The sequence below is a fragment of the Chiloscyllium plagiosum genome, unplaced genomic scaffold, assembly GCF_037043375.1.
Source record: "Chiloscyllium plagiosum isolate Xiang-an unplaced genomic scaffold, Cpla_swu_hap1 HiC_scaffold_27, whole genome shotgun sequence".
Lineage (NCBI taxonomy): Eukaryota > Metazoa > Chordata > Chondrichthyes > Orectolobiformes > Hemiscylliidae > Chiloscyllium > Chiloscyllium plagiosum.
Window position 1 is genome coordinate 66,890,394 of NW_028270165.1, and position 26,862 is coordinate 66,917,255.

Genomic DNA, 26,862 nt, shown 5'->3' on the forward strand with positions numbered 1-26,862 from the left:
TTCGGCCCAACAAGTCCACACCGACCCTCTGAAGAGCAACCCACCCACACTCATTCCCCTACATTTACCCCTTCACCTAACACTACAGGCAATTTACCATGGCTAATTCACCTATACTGCATATCTTTGGACTGTGAGAGGAAACCGGAGCACCCGGCGGAAACTCACGCAGAAACGGGGAGAATGTGCAAACTCCACTCAGACAGTTTCCTGAGGCGGGAATTGAACCCGGGTTTCTGGCGCTGTGAGGCAGCAGTGCTATCCACTGTCCCAGCCTGCCGCCCCTTCAGATTAGATTAGATTAGATTCCCTACATTGTGGAAAGTGACCCTTTGGACCAACCAGTCCACACCGACCCTCCGACGTTTAACGCACCCAAACCCATTTCCCTCTGACTAATGCAAATAACACTCTGTGCAATTTAGCATCGCCAATTCACCTGACCTGCCACGTAATGCTTGTATCTCACAACAAAATGGTGTCAATTTCTCATATTCATCCATCTGCAACCGCCGCCCACCTCAGATCTGCTTTCATCCCAGAGATGAATAAATGGTTTCAGTGGCACTGACAAGCAAGTGGTGTACATTCTCAATTTACTCAGCAGATGAATATTTGTCTTGATATATCTGAGCCGGTTTAAATGTGAAGAGTCTACTTACCTGAACAGAGGACCCCTACGCTACTGCCTTCGATGTCAGACGAATTCAATGTGTTGGAGATCCTGCACTCCTGGAGCTGTGATTCATGTCCATGACATTGGACAACATGTACCCACGCATCACCATCACTCTCCCCGTACTTTGAAGAATTATATATTTCTAAGGCATAACCGCATCCCAGCTGTCTGCAGACAACGTTGGCATCATTCTGATCCCACACGGTGTCATGCACTCCGCCCCAGCTTCCATGAGAGTAAACTTCAACTCGGCCATCACAGCGGCTTTCTCCATTCACTAGTCTTAGCGCCCAATTTTCATCTGTAAAATAAGAGTTACTGAGAACAGCGATTGAAATGAACACAGATATTCGAGAACTGACAATCACAGGAAAATGTATGATTTGCAATCATAAAGATATTTTGTCCATTTACTTTTTCAAATACTTTCATCATGTCATTACATTTCTTCTGAAAAAAAAAAGTGCTGCTATTCTGGCATTCGTTGAAAATAAAGTCTCGTCTTTAGCGAGCGACCCCATCCATTCAGGCCGACTGACAGTCTGCAGATGCTACTCGTATGCTTTGACCATTTATATGTTACCACTACTCTCATGGTTGACGGCAGAGCATGTTGCACTGAGCAAATGACCCGCAACATGACTGAGACAACGGTCAAGAAGATAATGGAAATTGAGGAACAAGTCTGTTTGAGAATTATGACATTCAAAACACTTATGAAAATTTGGGATAGCTCCTAAATTTTAAAACGTGAAGCTGTCACTCACTAACGTAACTGCCAATATTCTCCATTTTCTTTTGAAAATTGTCTCCACGCTATGGATACGTCAAAATCTTTTATTAGAAGGTATGAATACATCTGAGTTCTGCGGCGACATTTGTGCAGATTCTGATATTCCCTGCCAGGAGTTGAGGGCAGAATGTCATGTCGTAAAAATGTTGACACGTGTAATTCAGATGCTTTATACATTCTCTGGGGAATGTTGGAAAATGTATGCTCTGGACTTGGAGCCCAGTTTCAGCTCGTGAACAGGGAAACTATGAAGAAATATTGAAAACAAAACTCACGCAGCCCCTAATGTTTGTCAGGAAATCAAATCTGGTTTCCACATTTGATCTGCCCGACAAGGTCTTCAGGCTCATAAAAGAGTGACAAAATTATAACTAAAGGCCTCTAAAACCAACTTAGTTAAAATGAAATCAGGCATCAGCACCAATCCTGGCCTCACCAGTCACATCTTCGTTCCCTGAAAGACTAAGTATCAGAATAATAATCGTTCAAATGTTCGTGAAATATTCCAAATCTGAAACGGTACAGAGAGTTTAGAAGCACTCACACAATTAGTAACCCAGGCAGAATGGATGCATTTTTGGAGAGACAGGGGATTGACATTTGAAGAATGCGGCAGTTATAGGCAGAGATTTAGGAAATTAATTATCATCTTGGATGGCATTCACAATTTTTTTAAAAAGATAATGTACATTTAATACAAATTAACTTCCGAAAACTCAAGTGTCGTATCTCAGAACATCATTGTGCCAAATCAAACATGGCCTCTTGATTTGCAAAGTGGAGGTAGAAATTAAGACCTGGTGGTGCTGAGAGTGCCCGAAATTCCAGAATGGCAGCTGGTAAATATCAAACGGAGTTAATAGTCTGGAACGGAAAGTTAGTCTAAGCGATGGTGACAGTCAAACGATCATCAATTCTCCTAACAACTCATCTGGCTAATACTTTTCCTTATGGAAGGTCATCTGCCGGTCTAACTTTTTCTGACTGACATATGACTGCGGATTATTAACCATATAGTTGAAAGGTAATGACTTCCTGAAGTGAAATAGTGCACCAGTTAAACCGAGATGAATCACAAAAGGCCAACAGGCCATGGGCTCACCAGTGACATTCCATTAAGTTATAAATAAAATAATTCCAAACTTTAAGTACACAAAAACACTGTTCAGCAAAAGAGCAATTGCTATAAAGGACACACCCGAGCAGATGACATTGGCCATATTTCCATATAAACAGTTGAAGATTTCCCCATGTGAAACAGGACAATTCCACAATCGTCGCTCGTTTCCATGGCATTCATAGTTTTCCTTCCACACTGGTCGGGCTCCCCTCCCAAATCGAGCATCTCTCGGGATCGACTTTACAGTCCCGCAAAAAAGGTGCTCACAGACCACATTGGCGTCTTGTAAGCCAAAGTAAACACCGCACAGCGTTCCCCACTGCTCTCCATGCAGGACCTCTACTCGCCCAGAGCACCTGCTCTCCCCACCAACCAATCGGGGCCCATTGTTTCCTGTTTTGGATCAAATAAAGAAACAAACGTTTGCAAATATCTACGCACTTGTTCGAGATTCAAAAGAGAAAATAAATCGAATCTCATCCTCCATTGCCCAATACAATACGTGACAGTTACAATGTCTTCAAAATAATTACGATTATTTCATGAAACTCTTTCCACTATTCCCATTTAAAGGGTATTACCAAGATAGTGATTATGATCATTTACCTCAGTCCTGGAAAACCTATGAAACGAGGGTGTAAAGGTTAACTTGATGCAGTCCATAGTTTGATAACAGCAGTGTACTTTTGGTCCCGATTGCTCGTGCAGGTTAGATTGACTTTTGCAATCATGCAGTAATGCTTAACCCAATTTACTGATGAATACGTGGCTGCATTCTTGTTAGAGAGATGTGGTTGTTGGTGATTTAACCTGATGGTCACTATTCATCAGCCGAGGGTTGAGCTCAGAAGGTAAGGACCATCATGGCAACTTTAGATTTTGGGGGTAATGAACCAACGCTGATGGCATTACCTTATATCAAAGACCAGTCATTCAGCCCACTGAGGTAGCCGATTCCATCAGGGTGTTACAATACAGTGCAGCTAACGAGGCGAATGTATTAAATAATTATTTTTGAAAGCAATTTATGAAACATGGGCAACAAATGAGTTTACAAGTTTGAGGCAATTGAGATAATTATAATGTTAAAAGTTTTTTTCTACAGTAAGATGATGAGCATCCAGGTGACCAAATCATGACCAGTGCATCAGATGCTGGCTGCAATATGCAGTTTCAATAATATTAACCTTTATTCTCCCATCGAACCTACAGTAATGAAATCAATTATAACCTGTGAAAGTGTACCGTTTGGTAGAATGTGACATGGACTTTCCCGCATTTGCATTGAGATGCAGAGTAACACTTCGAAATTAGCCCCTGGTACCATGCATCAATGTTTTTAAACCATTATCCATGACATCTCCTAATTTCAGTCGAGCATGCAAAGAGAGCAAAACAGATAAGTACGTGACAGATGAAACTTTAAGCAAAGAAGTTTGAGGCAGTATATTTTGGCAGCCTGGAAAATGACGTACAACGTGCATTTAAATGTTTTCACCTTTTCCCTCTTCATGTTGTGAATAAGTGCACTTTGACAGAAGTGCTGGAGCTTCAAAAGCTGAGATACATCAAGTTGACAGAATACTTGGAAGAGTAGTCAGCAATGCAACTTAAACTTAAATTTAAGAATAGAAGAATTTAAGGCAGAAAGAGAGAAATAATTCCTTTGCGTTTGGGAAGATGGGAAAACATTGTTTATAATTATGTGGAACACATAATTCACAAAGTGTGTCCTGGCTCTTGAAGAGATGCATGCTCGACTAATGCGTATTAGTCATGTTATGGATTGTATTCAACCAATGGAGCTGGAACACATAAAGGTATACGAAAATATTACTTGATGAACAAAGCAGCAAACGAAAGAATTTACTGGACCTGCCAATTGATCATCGAAAGAGTAACAGGCAATAATGTTACGATTTGGGACAAAACGTGCACAGTATTGCATATTGGAATGTAATGAATCATTGTTGTGGTTCTGTTCGCCGAGCTGGAAATTTTTGTTGCAAACGTTTCGTCCCCTGTCTCGGTGACATCCTAGACAGGGGACGAAACGTTTGCAACAAAAATTTCCAGCTGGGCGAACAGAACCACAACAACGAGCACCCGAGCGACAAATCTTCTCCCAAACTTTGCATGTAATGAATCAGACTGTTGACAAAGTGCATACCATGCAAAATACAACGTGTTCCGAAGGCAAGATAAATTTACAGCAACGTGAAAGTGTAGAGATTGGGAAGGGGCAAGTAAGCAAGGGACAGAACGGTGAATAAATTACCATGATAATATCTATCAGCCAACGAGTGTTTGTGAGCTGGAACTTCTTGCTGAAAAGGTTGTTGGCAAGAGATACCTTCAATGATGCCATACAGTCTGTTAGCATTGTTAAAAACTACTGACCCGATTATGGGTCACGGAGATTTAGAAAATAAACAATTGTCTTGTCATACCTTAAATTGTCTGACGTTCACGTCAATGTATCTGTATCGAACAATGATTCATATTATCCTCCATGAGCGACGTTTAGTCAACGTCGACACTAAAGGGTATTGACTGTGGACAGTTGAAGAAATGTCTTTCCCACCCCAAACGCAAACGTTTTAAAATGTTTAAATTTTGAATAATTTCGTGTATATTTTACCTCATCACTCTTGTGCCACGGAACATGAGAATCTTGAGGATTAGTTGAGATTTGTCACGGTCAAAGCAATGTCAGGAATGCCAGCGACATTACTCTTACACACATTAAGCGGAAATGTGTCTTTTTCTTTAGGTAAGCTTGTACTCACCTGAACATATCAGGGTGACATTGTTGTGTCCAGTGCAATCCTGGTGCGTGGTTGAAGACCGAGGGCACTTCCCCAGCTGAGTCTCATTGCCCGTACATTTAAACACCTCAGTAGCCGTGAGAACAGCACTGCCTCCAGAATGCATCGAGCTTGAAACAGACACTGCGACTCCACAATGAAGCTGTGCACAGGCCACATTGGCGGTTTTCAAATCCCATTCAAGCCCACACATTGTTTTCCAGGTGTCACCGAACTGAACCTCGAGTCTGCCAAAGCATTGGGAATTTTGAGGTAACAACCTCGGAGCTCTGTGATCTGAGATATTTTTAAAAAGCGCAGAATCAGAGCAATTTATAGCAACAGCGACTTAGATTATTTTCTGATAAACATTAATGTGATTAACTTTAGGTCTGGTACATCTGGAAATAAATTGTTCCTGCAATCAGTTTGCTGCCCTGTCGATCTCATTCATGTTCACCCACAACTCCGACCCTCATCTAATCTGACAGAAAACGACTTTCAACCTGGAGATAAATGGCACAAAGTGATTCTGCCAGCCAACTCAATGTCGAACCTCAGTATGCATTGGGTTGTAAATGTGATAATTCCTGCAGCGCAGTTCTCTCAATGTGGCTTCAAATGACATCACAATGGACACCTATCCTGCCCCTTTACCGGATTGGAAACGGTAACAGGAATTCACCTCTCCCATTGTCTTCAAATATTCACAAATTGCATTGTAACACCGAATAAATTGGGGGTTTTGTTAGTATCATGTTAATAATATTTGGATAGTTGTCGTTGTGTTATCATATACCTTTCTGGTTCCAGACAGCACTGACTTGTGATAAACCTGCACAGAAATGGCAATAGATTTTTACCTGAACAGACGACACCAGCATCATTGTCGTGTGAGTAGCTGTGGGGATCCCATTCCTGTGAATGACACTCCTTCAGAGCCCGCTCGGTCCCGCTGCACTCAACATTCCAGGTCACAATAGGTCCGGATCCTCGTCCAAAGTGAGCCTCGCCCGGGGCAGAGACCGCGGTCCCACAGTCCAGCTCCCAACACACAACAGCAGCATCTTGCATGTCCCATTCATAATCATCCACAGTTCCCCACTGCCCCTTGTAGTGAATCTCCACTCGGCCAGAGCAAGGACTGCCCCCATTCTCAAGTCTCAGCCTCACTGTCTCTGTAAATATAGAAGTGGTCACCAACGTGAACACTGCTTAATTGTATAAGATCGAATCATCGCCTGCATTCCCGGCTCACAATGAATGGGAGTGAGGGTATGGTAAAAATGCAGGCTATCGCAATATAACTCAGGATACGTAATGTGGATGGAGAAGGGCGAATGGTCATTTTAAAAAAGATGCCGAGTCACAGAGAGCGAGGGTCTCCACTAAACTAGCCAACGTGAGAAGATTTTTATTTCTCATTCATGGGATGTGGGCACTCTGAATCGCGAGAAAAACACACTGATCCGCCCTGCGAACATCTGAAAATGAAACAGCATTTCCGTCTCCCACTGCCAGAATTATTGTGGGATGTCCAGTCATGTGAGCATGATGTCACTGCTCAATTGTGAGTGAAATAATTTAGAAAATTTCCAGAGCAGCACTGCGTGTGTAGGTGCATCTTCACAGTATCTCCATGTGTTGTCTCTCTATCTGAGAACGGCAGTGTGCGGAGGAACTGAGTTTTCACACTCTGCTCCCCTGAAATAAGAAACCTTCAGGAATAATGCATCCCCATTAGTTATGAACACACAGCTGTTCAACTTGCACATTAAGGCAAGGAGATCATCAGCACAAGTTAGTGTTTGAACGGAGTCATCAGAATACAGGTTTTGCCTCGAAATGAAAAAAAAGTGCAATTACCTTTACTCTCGGCCTGAGTGTCCACACGTCTGCCTGAAATAGGGGGATGAAAATTAAAATGTTACAATTCAATCTAACACGTAGAAATAAATTGAACAAATGCAACAAATGCGGGCAATAATTATCGTTAGTTTGCGAAATAATCCTATTTTACACAGAGGATTGTGTTAGTAGGGAATTAGCTGCGAGTGGAAGTGATTGAGGTGGGAACATTAATAACGTGTAAAAGAGGTTCGGACAATCACATGGATAGGGACAGTTGAGAAGGATATGAGTCAAGTGCAGAGAAATAGGTTTTGTGTGGATTGACATTTTGGTTGACATGGAACAGTTTGGGGCAAAGGGTCTGTCTCCGTGCTATGACTCTATATGATATCTGGAAATTTCATATCCTCATTTCATGCAATGCTGATAAAAGCAGGAAATATAATTACTGCAATTATCAATTATTGTCTGTTTTCTTCTAAAGTTAACCGAATTGTTTCCACACACAGAGACACGCTGCCAACTCTCTGACTGGTCTACTCGTCACTTGTTTTGAATCTCAGAATAATTTCTATAAAACTTTCAAGCAATCAGACAACACGGGTCATCTGTCCATGTGTTAATACATGGTCGCTCACTTGATTTATTCAATCCCTGCTGTACAACCTCTCTCATTACCTGCATTCATCGACTAGACTGATCGTTCACCTCTTTATCATTCGTATGCAATATCCTTACAATGTAATGCTAAATCCTTATTGTTTTTTAATGTAATTTGGTTGCAGAAAATGAACAGGAAAATTTTAAAACAATATCTTGCAGGTTGGCCCGTTCATCAGAAGTTTGATGTTCCTTACTAACTGGAGAGTTTTGGAAAACAACAATTCCGGATCAGATCAGTGACACCATTGTGAACTCTCTCACTGATGGGAGAACTGATGCAAACTAAATCTACTGAAAGACTGTTCGTCGCGATTTCAGACAGATGTAACTATGGAATAAACTTGTCTGGTTTTGAACACGTATGTTGTCCTTTTGAACTACTTTTGAGAACATTTACTGTCTCACATGAAACACTACAGAGGACATAACTTTCAGCGTTGAATCAAGTGAGAGTCGGTACAATTAGTGTCCTACACTTTTCACACCGATAAAAGAACATAAGAACTCGGAGCAAGAGTGGGCCACCTGGCCCATCAAGGCTGCGCCGCCATTCAATGAGATCCTTTCGTGGATTCAGTTAGACTTACCCGCCTATCCTCCACAGCCCATAATTCCTGTACTGTTCAATAATCCATGTATCTTTGTTTTAAATGCATCCAACAAGGTAGCCTCAACTCCTTCACTAGGCAGGGAATTCCACAGATTCACAACAGAATTGGTGAAAAAGTTACTCTTCACCTCAGTCTGAAATCTCATTCTCTCTATTTTAAGGCGAAGTTCCCGTGTTCTAGTTTGACCCGCCAGTGGAATACACCTCCACGCTGCTATCATATCTACTCCCTTCATAATAGTATAAGTTTCTGTAGGATTCACCACTCATTCTTCTAAATTCCAATGAGCGTAGTCCTCGTCTTCTCAAGCTCTCCTCACAGGTCAAACCTCTCTTCTCCAGAATCAATGCTGTGAACCTTCTCCGCTATCTCTCTAGTGCCAGTACATTACTCCTCTGACACTGAATACTGCCTACTTCAAACTGAATCGCTGTATTGAGAAAGAAGTCAAGTTGATTTTCAGTCTGCTTCAGCCGGACATGAGGGACATGAACGTCACTTCTTAACTGTAGTGTTTATTTAGATTTCAATAAATAGTCATTTATTTGACTGATATTTTGTAATGTAACTAAATGTCAATCAAGGCAGGGAATATAAAGAAACAAAATTACTGATAGCAGCAAAAATGCAGAATACCTGTCCTTTTTGAACGCGAATTTAAACTGAACACATATTAATTACTAAATTTAGAAACTAAATAATGCATTCACCTCCCATTTGATATGACTTTATTCATTCATTTAAAAAAAAAGTATCAATTCGACTTTACAGTCTACCCGAGTAGTAGAATTATGTCGAGAATAAAGAATTAATGTCTTCGTAAAATTGAAAACCATGAGTTGAACATGGGAGCCTGGAAGTGACCCTTGTATTTCTTCTTGTCTAATATCGAATTTATAAAAGAGCAATAATGGATTAAGAAGTCCGCTATCCATTACTTCTGCAGGAGGTGAATATTGAAGTGGTTTATGCAACTTACAATTTCATATTTCATGCACTTCCCTAGTTGTTCAACAAAGATCTACAAAACATAATGATGGAGCCGATCACCATCTCGTGCTTTGTCATCTGATCCAAGAATGTTGTTACTTCTAGATTAGTAAATATGAGATTAAGCAATCCAATTTGTCCCACTGTTTCACAAATTGAGAAGTTTCAAAGTGCGAGATGAAACAAAATAGTGTGCAAGTGATGCAGAACCAGAGTAAAATTACTTCTCTTTCAAATCTATTGTCTCATCTTAGGAGCCACTGAGACTGTTGATCTCGAAGGTACACAAAACTAAACTCAGAAATCTTTCTTTCAATGGTTCTGAGCAACCTCCGGAAATTTAGTTTTGCATCGGGCCCCAATCAAGTCTCCTTCAAGTCCTTTTAATAAAATTATATGCAACAGCGTCAGGAGTTCTGCCTCTGGTCGTCAAACTCACAACATAAACCATTTCACAAATTAAGCCAAAGCAATTGAGACACCAGGCTGCTGGCAGAAAAGAAAAGTGCATATGGAAAATCTGAAACAAATATGAAGAATGCTGGAGGAAAGCAACGCATGCGGAGAGAGGAACAGTGTTAAAGTTGCGACTCTGTTGGGACTCCTTATTTTCTATCCTTCTGTTCTGAGTGATCATATCAGACTCGAAACATTATCTGTGTTTCACTCTTCATTAATGTTGACAGATCTCCTGAGTTTATACAAAGTTTTCCAAGTTTCTTTAAGGTATGAAGCTGTTATGCATACTGCGCAATGTTCATGTTAATAAATGTATAATCAACCTCCTTTCTTCATATATCAGCTAATAAAATAATGTTGAAAGTATTCACACATATAGAATGTGAAACCAAGTCTGAACGACTTCAACAGTGTTGATATGCATGTCTTTTTTTATCTTCTGCCATATACCTTAGGACAAAACAGACAGCAACTAAAATTTAAAGGAGATAATACCAGTTTGATCTTCTGGATATAAAATGCAATCCACTCTCAGTGTCACTGTACCCATTATATGGGTGTAAATGGATTGACCAAATACAGCACGTCAACAAAATCTAGGCACACTAGTTACTCTAATCCAACATTTCGATCTCGAGAGACTGATTTAACCTCTTCCATCTGCTTTATGGAAATAATCCACAACATGCCGACGTAAGCACGTAATTTATTAATATACATGGAAATATATCGGAGAGCCAACGGGAGAAGAATGAGAAAAAAGGCTTCATTACCTTGGATAATTCATGATGCTGAATAAGTAGGAGTAAATTTCCCAGAGAATGAGAAGCCGAACTTACCACAAAGCTATACACCTCCGTGTACATGAACTCTCTTAACATACTACGCCATAGCATTTACAGAATCTTGTTTAACTTAGACACCCTACAGTGTGGAAACTGGCCAAATGGCCCAACAAGTCCATGCTAACCCTCCGAAGACTAACTCAACCAGACCCATTCCCCTCTGATTAATTCTCCGAGCGCAGTGTGGGCAACGTGGCATGGTCTGCACATCATTGGACTGTGGGAGGAAACCGGAGCACCTGGATACACAGGGACAATGCATAAACAGGGACAATGTGTAAACTCCACACAGACATTGCCCGAGGCTGGAATCAACTCAGCCACCATGCCGCTCCATATAATGATCTGAACTGGGATGTCCATCCTTTCACTACAAGTCGAGAACAGGAGCCAGATTTACAGTATTATTCACTTTCTGACTCCTCAAGAGTAATAACTGTGAGCAATATACAAGCCAGCGCTATGAACAGACATTCGCTCCTTACATTGCTGCAATAAACTGTAACACACTTTCAAAAGCTGGAAGGCACTTGGCACAAAGAAATCGGCTTCACTTACAACCCTTCCATTATCTGAAGAACTTAAACCATTCACCACCAAGATTCAGCCACCAAAGTTGCGCCATCAATGTTAATTGCAACAACTCAGCTAACCTCCTTCCCAAACCGAACAAAACTGCAGCCACACAACCGAACAAGGTGCACAGATAATTAAAAGCACCGGCACCTGCAAATTCCCATCCTGATTGGGATGGCGACATTGTTCCTTCACTGATATTTGGTCAAGATCTGCAATTCTCTCCTCACATATGATGATGTTCCGAGCCTCAACTGATGCAGTGGACCATGAGATCAGGTGACCGCCACCTGGTTGGATTTTCTGTAACATTGACCAAACCAGACATTCCCACAGTTTTGAACAAATAGAAAAAGTGTCGTGAAATAAATATCCGAATAATGATTTTCACCTCTCCCATTTGTCACTAAGAAGAAAGTTGGAAAAGGATTTATTTTGGATATTTCATTTTTGAAAGGCTTGCGTGATGAAAATTGTGATGTTAAACAATATTGAGGTAAACATGTTAATTCCACATCAAATAGTGGAAAAAAACCTCGAATGCGGTGAACGTGAATTTAATAACATACGTAAAAATCACAACTCGAGATTACAGTCGAGCCAGTTTATTTGGAAGCACTAGCTTGCGGAGTGCTGCTCCTCTATCAGCACAACGACATGATGAAGGAGCAGCGCTCTGAAGGGTAGTGCTTCCAAATAAACCCCGTTGGACTCTAACATGATGTTGTGTGATGTTTAACTTTGTCCACCCCAAACCAACACTGGCTCCTCCACATTAAAGTAACCTCGGTTCACAAATAATATCACAAAACGGTCACGCAGACCATAGATACAATCTGAGAGTATAATCCATTTGTGCGTGAGTTTAATTAATGGTGACATAGTGCTGACTGATGTTTTACTGACACCATATTCACTGTTAGCACAGAGTCTGGTGCACCCAAATGTAACAGACAACCGTTACAGCTGGTCAGGTTTAGTTGAGAAGATTGGGATTGCTTTCTTCTTCGCTTGCCTTCAGTGATAACACCGTTAGCAAAACAAAAAATCGAAACAAGATAAGACGCCTGAACTACCTCCATATTTCTATTCAGATCATGTTGAAAAGTAAGTCCAGTACAACTGTCATCAGACAATGGGTACAATTCTCACCAGAGAATAGGAGATATGTGTAAAGTGAGTTCAAGTTTTCGAAGAGCTAACTCTGCCAACAAAATGATATTACTGTAAGCCCTGCCTCAATTTGCATCTCTCTTGCCTCGACACAGAAAGGTAATTGCTCAAACCCATTTCAACCGGTTTGAGCATAAATTCAGCGCTGAAGGAGCAGTTGATGCACGTATCTTAGAGTCCTAGACACTCTGTGGGAAAAGAAGAGGGTGAACCCTGTCGGGTTGTTCTCTCAGCAGACTGTCCAAGTCATTTGGCAGAATGCTTCATCACCAGAACGTTGTAACAAGCACGAAGACGTCGCTTGGCTTGTGGTGAGTACGGCACAAACTGCGAGATCCCTCATGTACAGCTGGCCAGTTTGCGACTACCCACACTGCTCTCTAAGTGGATGCAGAGTTTGGAAGGGTGGCAGAGGACACGGGAAGTGACCGTAAAACATATCTTTCTGGAATTGCCCTTTGCAAACGATGTCTGGAGAAAGATGCAGTCAATTCTGTCGAGGCTTTTCACAAGCAGCTCTTTGACTCAGGACACTGCTCTCCGATCAGTTGCCCACGATACACACCGACACTGAAACAAACATCAACTACGCCTGGAAGAGCATCAACTCGCTGAAAGATGTTCTTTGGTTTGCATGAAACTCTTTGGTATTCCAGAGCAAGCGTTTGACCGCGACGGAGAGTTGCACACTGGCACATTCCAAGGTGCAGGACTGTGTGTTTAGGAATGCATTAAATGTTGAGGCAGCTGCCGCCAAGGCAGTGGAGAAAGACCACTGTCTGAGGTCTTACTGCTGAAGGTATATGGGGGTCCGTTCAGTTATGAGACACCACCCCCCCCCCCCCCCCCACCATGTCTCATGTATATATAAATACATGCCTTTAGTGTGTTGCTGGATAGAGTCAAATTCCAGTGTTGGTTTATCCTTCATACACGAATGTACAGAAATAATAGAAAATTAGGATTGTAGATGCTGAAGATCAACGTCTAAATGGGTGGTGGTGGAAAAGCACAACTGGCTGGGCATAATCCGAGGAGCTGGAGAGTCGACGTTTGAAGCATAAGATCTTTATCCTGATGAAGATTTTATGCTCGAAACGTCGAACCTCCTGTTCCTTGTATGCTGCCTTACCAGATCTGCTTTTCCAGCACCACAGTTTTTGACTACTGTACAGAAGTGACCTGTTTCAGTGACTAAGTATGCATGTAAAGGTATTTATATGAATAAAGTTTTTGTTTGAAGACAGGAAAAAAGAAGACATCGTTCTGTAAAAATGCTTACAGTAATCCTACCGAAATTCTTCAACAACTTCCCCAGTACAGGAAGAAGAGCTATTGATATTGCGCTGGCGAGTGGCAACCATTCAACTAAATTCACTGAATAACAAAACTGGTGAACAAAAGAAGGTCAAAGAACGGTGCATGTTGGTAATCAGAACCAAAGGAGAAATTGCTGGAAATACTTCGCGGATCTGGCAACATTTGCAGACAGAAAGCAGCGTGAATGTTTCGCTTTGGTTATTTGAAGATGACCAGTTGACTGTGCCCTTTATTAGAGCGACAATTCTAACAGATTTCATGGAATAAATTGCCTGCCAAGTTTCCAAAATCGCAGAACTGTCTGAACAATAAAATATAACAAATTAGCACACAGCGCCTTTGTTCCACTGAGGATGCGAACAGCTAACTGCGCCCTTTATCACAGCAATGGTTCTTACACTTTCCTCGGAGGAACTTGTCTGTCACGTTTTCAAAATTGCAGAACTGTCTCAACAACAAAATGTACCAAATTGGCCCAGAGTTCCTTTGTTTCACTGACATTGTCAACGGCGCTATATAAATGCATCAGTATCGAGAAAGTTTTCGAATATAAAGAGAAGAAATACGAACTAAAATCAGTGGCACATCAAGCTCCGAGAAATGCAAAAATATTCAGTTTCTATTTTACACTCTCCCAAATATTGACGAATAAATTAGGTAAATATTGTTCACCAGGTTTCCCGACTACACACACTGTTGAAGCAGCGATGGGCACTGTTTCCAAACACACCCGAATTGTCTGAGTAGGTTTTCAACTCTGAGCTGTACAAAACTCCGAATAAATGCAAGATTGGGGGTTAATGGGGGTTGTGGTTGGGGAGCTCTGAAGCCTCAGAAACAGTTCCATAAAAAGTCAGAAAATAATGAAGACAAAATAGTTTTCATTCCCTATCATGCCACTATTTTATCTCGCATAGACTGATCATTATATTTTTGCCACATATATGTTGCCAATCATTGACCTATAAATGGTTGCGAAAATGTATTCAAGAGACTATAACTCACAGTTCAACAGCTGCAGAAGAAGTAAGTTCACGAGGCTTACAAACATCGTCCCAGCTGGTGGTTCCAGATCAAATCGGAACTTTAGCTGAATGCTGTTTCCCAGATACTGAGCAGCAATTAACATATCAAGTGACTCCTCGATTTCTGTAACATTTGGTTCCTTCACCACGACTTGTCCAGGGGCCCGTCTTTCTTTCCATCAACCAATAGATTTTAATGTGTGCCGACTACGAAGTAAACTCTGTCTTCTCCACCAATGAGAAATGATGTGACCATTAATGGGTACAATGAAACCGGGTTCCAAACACTAGTTCATCTTAACAAATCAATGACGTTTCAGATTTTGACTAGGAAGCGAGTCCCCACGCCGGAATCTGTATCACACAATCACACAACCACAGGAGGTTATTGGTCTCAGATTCATTGAAAATGCTTTGCAACTCAGCAGCTCCACGAGCAGCTGGAGAAATAGCTCGATTTCCATTTTTTCACTTTACACTCTTCAGGACTAAAAATGCAGACTAACAACTTCAGAGCTGAACCTCTACCCTTCCTTTACATTACAAGTTACCCCTTTCCTCCCTTATATATTCTGGTCCTGTCGACATTGGTCTCAGCACAGCAGACCCACATTAATCTCATTCCCCCAATCCTTAGCACCTAGTCTGAGTCATAATTCTGTCTATTACTATAACTATCAGTCCGTTGTCTTATTCTCTGAGCACACAGACCACCTGTTTCAGTCTCTTCTCCTCCCCCTTCTGTGCACACTATTAAAAACTGCCATTATCCAGAATAATCACATTTGATTCAAAATATTAACTCGCTTTGTGTGTCCACAGATGCTGCTCAACTTGTTGTTTTCTTCAAATGTTGGTCTTGTTTGTTTATAAAATCAGCTTTCCGTTATTCTAAAAGTGTTAAACATTGAATTAACTTTTAGAAAAACTTTAAAAAGTCCCCAAAAACCTTATCTTATTTTTACTGCACTTCGTAATTTCTATGTCTCTTCTGCAAACTTGTTCGCTCGTCTCCATCACTATACCTTCCAATATATAACTCATCAGTATCATTCGGTAGAATTTGTCCAACCAAGTTGCAGAGGAAATAATGGTTTTCTTTTCCGCTTCCTATGCAAAATCTGCTCAAATTTCAAATCATATTGATTTCCCTCCTTGGATGGTCAGCTCTTATGGGACGGATACAGTGCAATACAGCAATTATTCAAATTATTCAAGTTTGCCAAATATCAAATTTCCTCTTGATCTGCCTCATCTTTCAAACTTGCAGGGCCTGACATCAGGGCAACTGTGACTGTACATGTAGAGCATAGAACGTAGAATATCGAACATTACAGCGCAATACAGGCCCTTTTGGCCCTCAATGTTGCGCCAACTTGTGGAATCAATCCGAAGCCGACCTGTGGAGTTATTCTATCCTACAGGAGTCCATTTTCATCCATATGTCTGTCTAATGACCATTAAAATGCCCTTAAGGTTGGCGGGTCTACTACAGTTTCAGGCAGTGCATTCCACGCCACTACGACTCTCTGAGTAGACTAAGTTATACAAGAATGGAACAAGTTTGTCACTTCATCAGAGAAAGTTAGGACTTTAGATTATGGAGATCAGAGTCGAACAATGTGGCGCTGGAATAGCACAGGAGGTCAGACAGCATCCGAGGAGCTGAAGAATCGACGTTTCAGACTGAAGGCTTTCATTGGGAATTTGTGGAGCCTGATAAACTGCATTTGTTGGCACTAACTGAGACGGCAATAGATTTAGTACATGTTTTGGTTTGTCACAATGCAAAAGTTTCCAGATTCTGAAAAAGAAACAAGTCTGGAAGAAGTCGAAAATATGAACTGTCTGTTCTAAATTCGAGGAAGGGAGAAACAGAGATGTACAGGCTGTCCGGTTAATTGCAATATTCTGGACATGGTAGCGTCCACCATAAACAATGTGAAAACAAGCATCAACTGGGAACTGACAAAATTGAAATTAATTATGGAAGAGAAGTCTTGGTTTGAGAATTTCACAATATTTTGATGAGGGAACTTTTATATTGAATATGGGAGAATCTGTCCATGTGGTATCGACGGCTCATTGAACACTTTTGATAAAATCTCGCGCAAGAGGTTGGTGTACAGAACTGAAGCCTGCGCTATCATATGTGACATACAGGTCAGGACAGAGAACTATCTCACTGAGAGAAAACGTTGTGCATTTTCAGTGGGAAGGAGGTGATAAACGGAGTGTCTGAGAAATCGAAGGTGGGACATTAGCTATCCACAACGCACTTCAACGATTTTGGATGAGGGGATTAAATGTGACTTTGCGAGGTTTGCTGATCAGAACCATACAAACAGGCTTCAAGGCCTTCTGGACAAGTTGAGTCAAAGAGAAAATGCGTGAAAGATGCCGTCTAACTCGGATCAGTGTGAGGTTAACGACATTGGACAGAAAACAGGAGAGAATAGAACACCAGAGAGTAAAATAAACATTTAAAGGTATGTTAGTGATAATGAACAAAGAGAAACGGATGACCCGGTACCCCATTAACTGAAAACAAGGAAACAATTCCGAGACTAAAAGGTAAGTGCTAATTTGACCTTCTTTGAAAAACGGGTTCAGTCCAAGAACAAAGGTTTTTTTTAAAAAAAATATGCTTCTACAGAACATTGCAGAGACCGTTGAAGTATTATGTGCCGTTTTGATCGCCTTGCCTAAGATCCAGGGCTTTGCATTGGAATAGTTGCAGTGAAATCTACCAGATTGATTTCGAGCATAGCAGATGTGTCCTGGAAGGAAACATTGTATTCATTGTGTCAACAATCATTGGTGAGGATCTCATTGAAACGCAAATAATTCTAACGGCCTTGACATGCAGGATGCAGGTTTGATGTTCGTCTGGCTTTTGGTATCGAAAAAATGGGTCATGGTCTCGAGTTACAGGTTTGCCATTTCATAGAGTTGCACAGAGATTTTGGCACTCAGGGGATTATGAGTGGAATTCTCGAAAAGATTGGGATGTCATTGGGTACATTCAAGAAAGATGCATCAGTTTCCTACCAGCGTGAAAGCTGTGGAAGCTAAATGTAGAAGGTAAAGTTAGAACGTAGAACATACAACGCAGAACAGGCCCTTCGGCCCTCGATGTTGCGCCGACCTGTGAACTATTTTCAGTTCGTCCTCCTCCACTATCCCAAAATCATCCATGTGCTCATCTATGGACTGTTTAAATCTCCCTAATGTGGCTGAGTTGACTTCATTAGCAGGGAGGGCATTCCATGCCCTTACCACTCTCTGTGTAAAGAACCTGCCACTGACATCTGACTTAAATCTATCACCCCTCAATTTGTAGTTATGCCTTCTCCTACAAGCTGACGAAATCATCCTAGGAAAGGTATTTCACTGCCTGCCCTATCTTATCCTCTGATCATCTTGTATGTCTCTGTCAAATCCCCCCTTAGCCTTCTTTTTTCCAATGAGAACACAAATTTATCGGTCTGCATTCGTATGAGAGAGAGAGATGGCGATATAGACAGAGACAGAGAGAGAGAGAAAGAGAGAGGGACATACAGAGAGAGAGAGAAGATTGGTAATGTGTTCAACTGGAGGATCACCATGAAGTCACCTAATGAAAGCGCAGCACTCCAAAAGCTTGTGATTGCGAATGGACCTTTCAGAGTTTAATTTGGTGATGTAAGACTTCTAACTTCATGGATATAAAACGTAGAATTTGAAATTTTGAAACCATTTGTTTATGTAAATCGATATCTAGCGTCATTTCATTCTACCAACAGTTTCATTGAAATGGGTGGAACAATGCACAAGAAGATCAGCGATAGTTTCAGGACAATCTGCTGTTCAGACAACTCTTTCATTGCACTTTGGGGCATGTGGAGCAGAAAGAGGGATATTTCAGATATTCTGGTGTCTTCAATTGTGGAAGGAAATGCAGATCATGATCTGAACCTCAGACCATTTCCCTGTAATCAACTTCACAGTTCTGTTTAAAATTCTATCACTGGATAGGGGCAGCGCTGTCTCTGCCAGCATTTATTACCCATCGCTATTTCCCCTTGAGAAATCCGTCATGAACTGGGTTCTTTAAACATTGAACACGAAATGCTGCAGTTAGACCGACAATGCCGTGAGGGAGGTATTTTCCAAGATTTTAACCGAACGGCAAGGAAGGAATGGCGACATGATTTCAATTAAGATAATGAATTGCACAGATGGGAACTTGGTCCGTTACCAAATATCTGCTTGGTCTTATTCTCTGGGTAGAATTTCTCGTGAGTTTGTAAACTGCAGTCTGAGGAGCCTTGGTGAATTTATTCAGTACCTTGTGAAAATACTGAACATTGCTGTTACTGATGATAGTAGATTTTTCTGCATGTGGTCACAGTCACTCGAGCTGCTGTGGTCCGGATGCTGTCAAGCTTCTTGACTTTTGTTGGAGATGCACCCAGTCTGGCATTTGGGAGTACTCCATCACTATGTTTCCCTGTCCTAAGATTCAGCGAGACATGTTGAGTTTCCCAGCATTATCGATGCTTGATTAAGAGCTCAGTTGCCCTGGTGGAACTCAGACTGGAAGTCAGCACACAGTTTATTACCGTGTGGTTCCTATTTGACAACACTTTTGGTGACCCCTTCCAACACATGGCTGCTGACTGAACGTAAGCGGTTTGGACAATATTTGGCCTAGTTGGATTTGTCCTTTGGTTAACATAGGAACACATGTGGCCCATTTCCCGCACTACCTCGGGACATAAATAGTGCAGAGACATTGATATAAAGGTCATCATGTCAAATTATCCTTTTGCAGGTGACCACTCCTTACGGAAGTGTAGATCACAAAATACCTGAAACAAAATTGGATAATCACAGAATACAAAATGAAGTTGTGGAAGTGTGTGTGTTATTTTCTCTCCCTGAAAGTCTGTGATCAATGTTGTTACAACAGCATCAGTGCTGTAACTCAGTTGTTTGTAATATACATAAGTGTTTTGGATGAAACTGTAGGTGCTCTGATCAGTGACGTCCTGATCGTCACACTTATCATCAATACCGATTTAGAATCCACATCGCTCCTTGACTACTATAAGGCCTGTCTCTGTCTTATTCTCTGCTCGCTCTCCACATCTCTTTCCCTTGAGCATCTTAGATAAATTGCACATAAATCAGCATTATCCAGCCCTCTTCAGGTCTGAATAACAGTCAATGGACTCGAAACATTAAAATCATATTTGTCCCAAGTTTCTGCATTTCTTCTGTGTTATTAATTCAGATTGCCAACACCATCAGAACTTTGATCGTGTGGCCATGGTGAAGAAACTGGGTACAGTTTAGCGTTATAACTACATTCATTCACATTATCAACAATTTCCATTTTATCCTGTGCTGTTTTGATCTAGTCATCTACAAGACAGCGCCTGAACCATGTCTCGCAGATGTGCTGCAGAATTTCACATCATATATGGGTTGTGTTACGATACAGGGCAAATTGCCAATCATCTGAAGAAATCTGATCTTTCAGACAGAGGCAAAATGCATGAACACGCATTTTGATATCATAAATGCTGGACATTACCAATGAATTGATTGCATCGAAGAGCCGTAGCATGTTGTTAAAAAACACGCAGAAGCATATTTTACAGCAGATCATAATTTGGAATTTGGCAGGATTTATGTAAGGTTCAGTGTATGAAAAGGCAGCTTCTCATTCTGCAGAACATCAGAACCGTCACTGCGCGTCTTGCCTGTCTGTTCAATCAACAGGAAACACCTGGTACCGTGGTAAATTCTGTGCTCTAATGTTGTCGCCTGTTTCTCCTTTAAAATAAAAAATATCAGATGGAAAAAAGCAGTAAATTCGGAATTAGAATATACACTCAACAGAATCTCAATGGGGGCGTCATCATGGAAGAGCACATCTAAGCTCCAGGCTCATGTCAACTGGGAATCTATAAATATGTTAATACCTTAAATCCTGAACGGTCGCACAAAATTTCTGTATTCTAGTTACTGGTAAACAAACGTCTAACAGAATGATTCAGCGTGACAGAAACGATCAGTTTGAGATTCAATCAGTGCGAACAAACGTGAATTAGGATCCAAGACTGAGGCTACACGTTTGGAGACAGTCTGTCTGTCACAGAATCACTGAGTTGCAATAGCCTAACAGACTGGGATGAGTTTGTTCGGCCAATGGTGTCTGTGATGGAAATGTGTTGCTGGAAAAACGCAGCAGGTCAGGCAGCATCTAGGGAACAGGAGAATCGACGTTTCGGGCATAAGCCCTTCTAAGCGATTCTCCTGTTCCCTAGATGCTGCCTGACCTGCTGCGTTTTTCCAGCAACACATTTCCATCTCTGACCTCCAGCATCTGCAAACCTCACTTTCTCCTCAATGGTGTCTGTACTGGCTTTTCAAACACTCATGATTACCTAATGCCCGTGTCCTGTCTTAATCGGATAATCTTGCAAATATTTGCTTCCATTTTCATCTAATGCTGTGGCAAGTTTCAATCTGCATTCCCCAAGTTTCCAGGCAGTGCCTTCCATATCGTGACGTCCATCTTCGCTGCTTTTGCAGATCTCTAAACTATTATCGTCACCTGCTTGTCCCATTTTTTTTCGGGAATGCTTTCTCCCAATCTACTCTGTCCACATCTCTCAGGCAGGCAGGAGGAGATATGAAGCATGTGCAAGACTTAGAAATCATTACCACAGAGAAATGCAGAAGATATAAAGTTGCACTGAGTCGGAGCAGGGATAAAGCAATGGGAATTAGACAGAGAAAGACGTTGAGCACTGATGTCACAGAATTATATGATCACACCATAGAACATAGAACAGAGCTCCAAAGGAGCTGATCTTTCTGCCCAATATGCTTGTGTCCACCATGATGCTGTTCTGAACTGATTCCATTTGCATGCATATGGTCTGCTTCTCTCTATCCTCTACCTGTTCATTCAACTGTCTAAACACCATTGTTGATACCATAACTGTTCATGCCACCTCCCATGGTAACACATTCCAGGTACTACTATCTTTGAGGTTAAAAACTCACTTTTCCTTCCACCTTTCTGCCTCTCAACGTAAAATTGTGCCCACCAGTATTGTACATTTCCGCCCTACGGAGACTCTGATTATTCTCTTTGCCTCTCCCTCTCATAATTTTAAATACTTCAGTAATCTCCCCCTCAGCTTCTGATGCTCAAACGGAATAATCCACGTTTGTCCAACATCTCCTTGTGGTTAATACATTCCAATCCACCAACATTCTGTGAAACATCTTCTGCATGCTCTCCAAAGCTTCCACCTGCTTCCAGTAGTGCAGCCTTCAAAACTGTGCATGGGCCTCCAAATTTTGCTTGATCGATATATTTTCAGGGCGATTTGCCAACATTTACATTTACTGCCCCGACTGGAGAAGTATAACTGTATAACTTCTTTACTAACTTATCCACTTGTGTTGCATCTTTCAGGGAGATATGGACGTGAACCCTTTGTCAATCAATGATATTCAGAGACCGACCATTAACAGTGCAGTTTCCACTTGCATTTAATTTCCAAAAATGCATCACCATCTCTTGCCAGGTTAAACGCTATCCATTGTTTCTCTAACCAAATGCCTAATTGATCTATGACTTGTTGTGACTTTTGACTCCCTTCCTTACTGTGCAGAATCAGCCAATTTTTGTGTCGTCTGCAAACTTACTAATGATACCACCTACACTTTCATCCAAATTTTATACATGTGGTTAATGACCTGCAGACAGGGAAAAACACGGTTCTGTGTCATCCTGTGCTTTCAATGGTTAATTCAATTTTACACCAAACTTTCCATATCAGCATGGATTCCATATCACTTACTTTTATGAACCAATCTACGATGAGGAATTTATCAGATACTTTACCAAAATCCTTGACCTTCATTGACGTGTTTTCCTCTTGCTTGTGAGCTCCCACGTCCATCAAATTACACTTATTTGGATCCAACTCCATCTGCTATTTCTCTGCTCAAATTTCCAAATGCTCCATAGCCTGCTGTATGCTTTGACAGACTTTCTCACTACCCACATCTCCGGTAATTTTCATGTTTTCTGGAAATTTTCTAACCAGATCAGCTAAATGAATTTTACAAACAATGCAGGTCACAACAAGGATCGTTCTGCAAAGAGATATCTCTCAGATCTCCAGTCAGAAAACAGCTATCAAAGTTGTACTTTCGGTCTCCTCCAACCAAGCCAATTTTTGATTTATCTTACAAACTCACAACCATGAAACCCATGTGGTTTTATCTGCAAGACATACTGGATATTATTCAATGCTTAAGTAAAGTCTTTGCCGGCAACAACATCCACTCACTACCCTCACCAATTATCTTCATCACTTGCTCACAAAACTCAGTCAAATTTGTGAGTCACGGCATCCCACGTAAACCCGTGGCTACTATCTCTAATATGCGTTTTTTTTTACCAAATGTGAGCAAATCCCGTGCCTATGAATCTTCTCCAAGCAGTTACCTACCATGGATGAAAGACACAGCTACATGTAATTCCCTGAATTAACAGCGTTGCTCTTTTTAACCAAAAGGAACTCGTTGGCTCTTCTCCAGTCTCCTGTAGCCTTTCTTGTGGCTAAAGACATACAACATATTCCTCCCTAAAATTCCCATCGTCCATCTCATTCTCCGTTGTGGATACAGATGCGAGATATTCACTGAGGACCTGACTCCCTTCCTCTCGCTTTCATCATAAATTCACTCTTTTGTCCTTGAGTCTGTTCACACTGAACACTTGCTCTTAATGCAACAATAACATCGCCCTGATCCTACTGGCCAACAACATTTTATGGTCTGTTTTAGCACTGATAATTCATCTGTTAATGTTTTTTTTTGCTTCGTTCAAACCTCTCAAGGGTCTTGTTTGATTTCAATTTTCTAAACACTTGCTTCCTTTTCTCATTCTGACTAAACTTTTGATATCTCTTGTCATTTGCAATTTCCGAATCTTGCCGTCCTATCCTTTCTGCCTCACAGGAAGACGTTGACGCAGGTGCAGTTAAAAAATTGAAAAGGCATTTGGACAGTTACATAACTAGGAAAAGTTCAGAGGGGCATGGGCCAAGTGCAGGCAAATGGGACTGATCTACTTTGGGAAACTTGATCAGTTTTGACGAGTGGATCAAAAAGTCTGTTACCGTGATGTCCGACTGTATGATTCCACGTGATTCCGAATTCTGATCATTGACCTTTAAATGATTCCCACCTGACAAAATTAGATTGCCCCTGAAAAGAATCACTTAAACATAATTTCTCCAGTTATTGCCTGATGACGTTATCATTTCCCTTGCCCTGTACTAAAACATTTACCAGGGGACCTGTATGATCATTATTCTACCTACCTTAAACATACTGAACTTTGGTCACTGTTCCCAAATTGTCCTGCACGGAAACATTCATCGGAAACAGACAGAAATTGTTTAAAAAATACTCAACATGTCTGGCAGTATCTGTGGAGAGCAAGCATAGTTAACGTTCCGGGTTCACTGACCTCCTTCAGAATGGGCTTTGGCTCTGAAGCTATTGATATATATGCTGGACAAGGTATGGGGACCGATGAATGAGTGAAAAATGGAGGGAGGTGGGACAAGGAGAGATGAAAATATTTGGATAGACAAATGATTGGTCAAAGGCTCTTTGAGAATGTTCTCATCACCACCTTGTTCTCCGGAATGAATCTCTCGCAGGTTTGCTATTATAACTTAGCGAAGCTCAGTGCAAGCTGGAGGAACAACACGTCATTTTCCTTCTGGGAACTCCGCACCCTTCTGGGCTCAAAAGTGTGTACATACGTGTTTGAGAAGGTGCTGGGGTCGAGCCTGCCTTCTTGAACTGCTGCAGTCCATGTGCTGTAGGGTAGACCCACAATGTCCCTTCGGGAGGAATTTCCAGGATTCTGACCAATTCACAAGGAAGAAAAAGCCGATATGTTTCTATGTCGAGATGGTGAGGGGCTCGGAGGGAAACCTGCAGGGATTGGTGTTCCCCCATATGCTGCTCCTTATCCTTCAAGTCCCCTCCAAGTCGCACGCCTTGCCTTCTCATGGACGTAACTAGGGACAGCATGACAGATGTCGAGACAGGACGTGTTTTGGATAATTCAGGGTGTCTACTACCCCATTCTGGCTGTCGTTGGCATTCCTGGTATGTATCTGGTGAGGACACACCATCTCGTGAGGCCACTTTTGATGTACCACGCTCAATTCTGCTAGCCCTGCTTAAGGAAGGATGTTATTAAATTGGAAAAGAAAGCAGAAAAGATTTACAATGCTGTAATCTAAACTGGATGGTTTGTGTTGCCAGGAATGGTTGGATAGGCTGGGACTGATTTCTCCCCGGATTGTAGGTGACTGATGGATGACATTGTAAAGCTTTACAAAATCACGATTGACATACATAACGTGAGTATCCAAGGCTTTTCATTCACCAGGGTGGGGGAAACCAAACACACAGGGCATAAGTTCAAGGTGAGAGGGGACAGATTTACAAGGGAACTGAGTGTAGCTTTTTCACATGATTCGTGTTTGGAATGAGCTGCCAGAGAAAGCGGGGGAGGCTTTCTGCATTTCTAATCGAAACAATCTGAATGGGATACCTTTATCCCAAGCATTTGGGTAACCCTGACAGTACGCTCTTAAACATAATCTACGGGGTCTGATGCCACCTTTCCAAGGCTCCCTTGGATTCAGGATGGTATGCATTTAATTTTAAGTGCTGCATGCAGAATGTATACATGACTTCCTTAAATACCGCGGAGAAAAATTTGAGACTTGTTCTGACTGAATCTCTCTGGTTTACCCATACTGGGTAAACAAAGGTACCAACTCCTCCACCACCCTTTTTGCCTTAACACACCAATATGGAAATACCTCCGGAAATCTGGTAGCCACATCCATTAGAGTGAGCAAGCAATGGTTCCCACTTCTGGTTTTACGGAGAGGACATACACAATCAATCATAACCCACGTGACGTGTTTTTGGAATACTCGGCAATTGGCAGCAAATGCACTGGTTTGATTACTGCCTGTGGCTCACCCTACTATGCACCTTTTAAATGTATGGCAAAGTGTACACATCGTTGTGCAGTCCAGGCCAACAGAAGTGCTTTGGTATCATAGCCTGTGCCTTGATCACACGAGGTGACCTCCTCCTGGTAATTCATTGCTACCTATAATATTTTCCGAGTTACTTAGGGAGAGAGGAAGATGGACAGGGCAGACAGGAACACGACAAAGGGAAAGAGTGAGAGACAGTGAGGGATCAGAAGGAGGAGAAGAAGGGATAAAGCGTAGGGGAGAGGGTGTGGAGAACGGGAGACATGTAGAGAGATATGGAGCAGGGGACAGATGAAGGAAGAACGAGGTGAGAGTGGGACAGCGAGAGGGAGAGAGAGAGATGGAGGAGTGAGGAGGAGAGAAGAAGAAGGCAGAGAGAGAAAGAGAGAAGAGAAATGTCTCTGTCCCAATTACTAGCTTGTGTTAAAACTGATATAACGCCACCCTCTGCTGGACTGCCAACGCCACTGCATAGGAGAAGCTGCAGCGTGAAAGCCATCAAGCGTACCATCAGAGAGAGAGAAAGAGAGCGGCCAACTCAAAGCAGCATACAGATACAGAAAGACAACCATCTATATTGACACGCACACCGGTACACACTGACGCACATACGCTTCGCACAGATGCAGGCACACAGACATGCACACACAAGTGAGATGATTGCAATTGTACTTCAGGTTCCCTCAGCGTGAAAGATGTTTATGTTGAGAAACCGATGAGTTTCTTCTGCAATGTCGAATTGATTTATTTTGGGCTGTTTCCTGACATTGTACACCTTAAATCGAACATTTGCTGCCAACTGTATTCGGGCACCTTCCAGTGAATTGTTTTTATGA

The 26,862-nt window shown here is 41.7% G+C and overlaps 1 protein-coding gene across 1 annotated transcript in view; it reads right to left on the minus strand.

Annotated features, from left to right (window-relative positions):
- Positions 1 to 22,912, minus strand: part of LOC148144524 (scavenger receptor cysteine-rich type 1 protein M130-like) — a 43,621-nt gene extending 20,709 nt beyond the window's left edge. Inside the window, exons 1-8 of the mRNA XM_087975378.1 lie at positions 22,781 to 22,912; positions 19,744 to 19,765; positions 14,893 to 15,084; positions 7,266 to 7,298; positions 6,263 to 6,577; positions 5,382 to 5,696; positions 2,671 to 2,985; positions 663 to 980 (exon numbers count right to left, since the gene is read on the minus strand). Coding sequence (XP_087831504.1) covers positions 663 to 980; positions 2,671 to 2,985; positions 5,382 to 5,696; positions 6,263 to 6,577; positions 7,266 to 7,298; positions 14,893 to 15,084; positions 19,744 to 19,765; positions 22,781 to 22,912 — 1,642 coding nt within the window. The remainder of the gene's footprint in view (positions 1 to 662; positions 981 to 2,670; positions 2,986 to 5,381; positions 5,697 to 6,262; positions 6,578 to 7,265; positions 7,299 to 14,892; positions 15,085 to 19,743; positions 19,766 to 22,780) is intronic.
- Between the last annotated feature and the right edge of the window lie 3,950 nt (positions 22,913 to 26,862).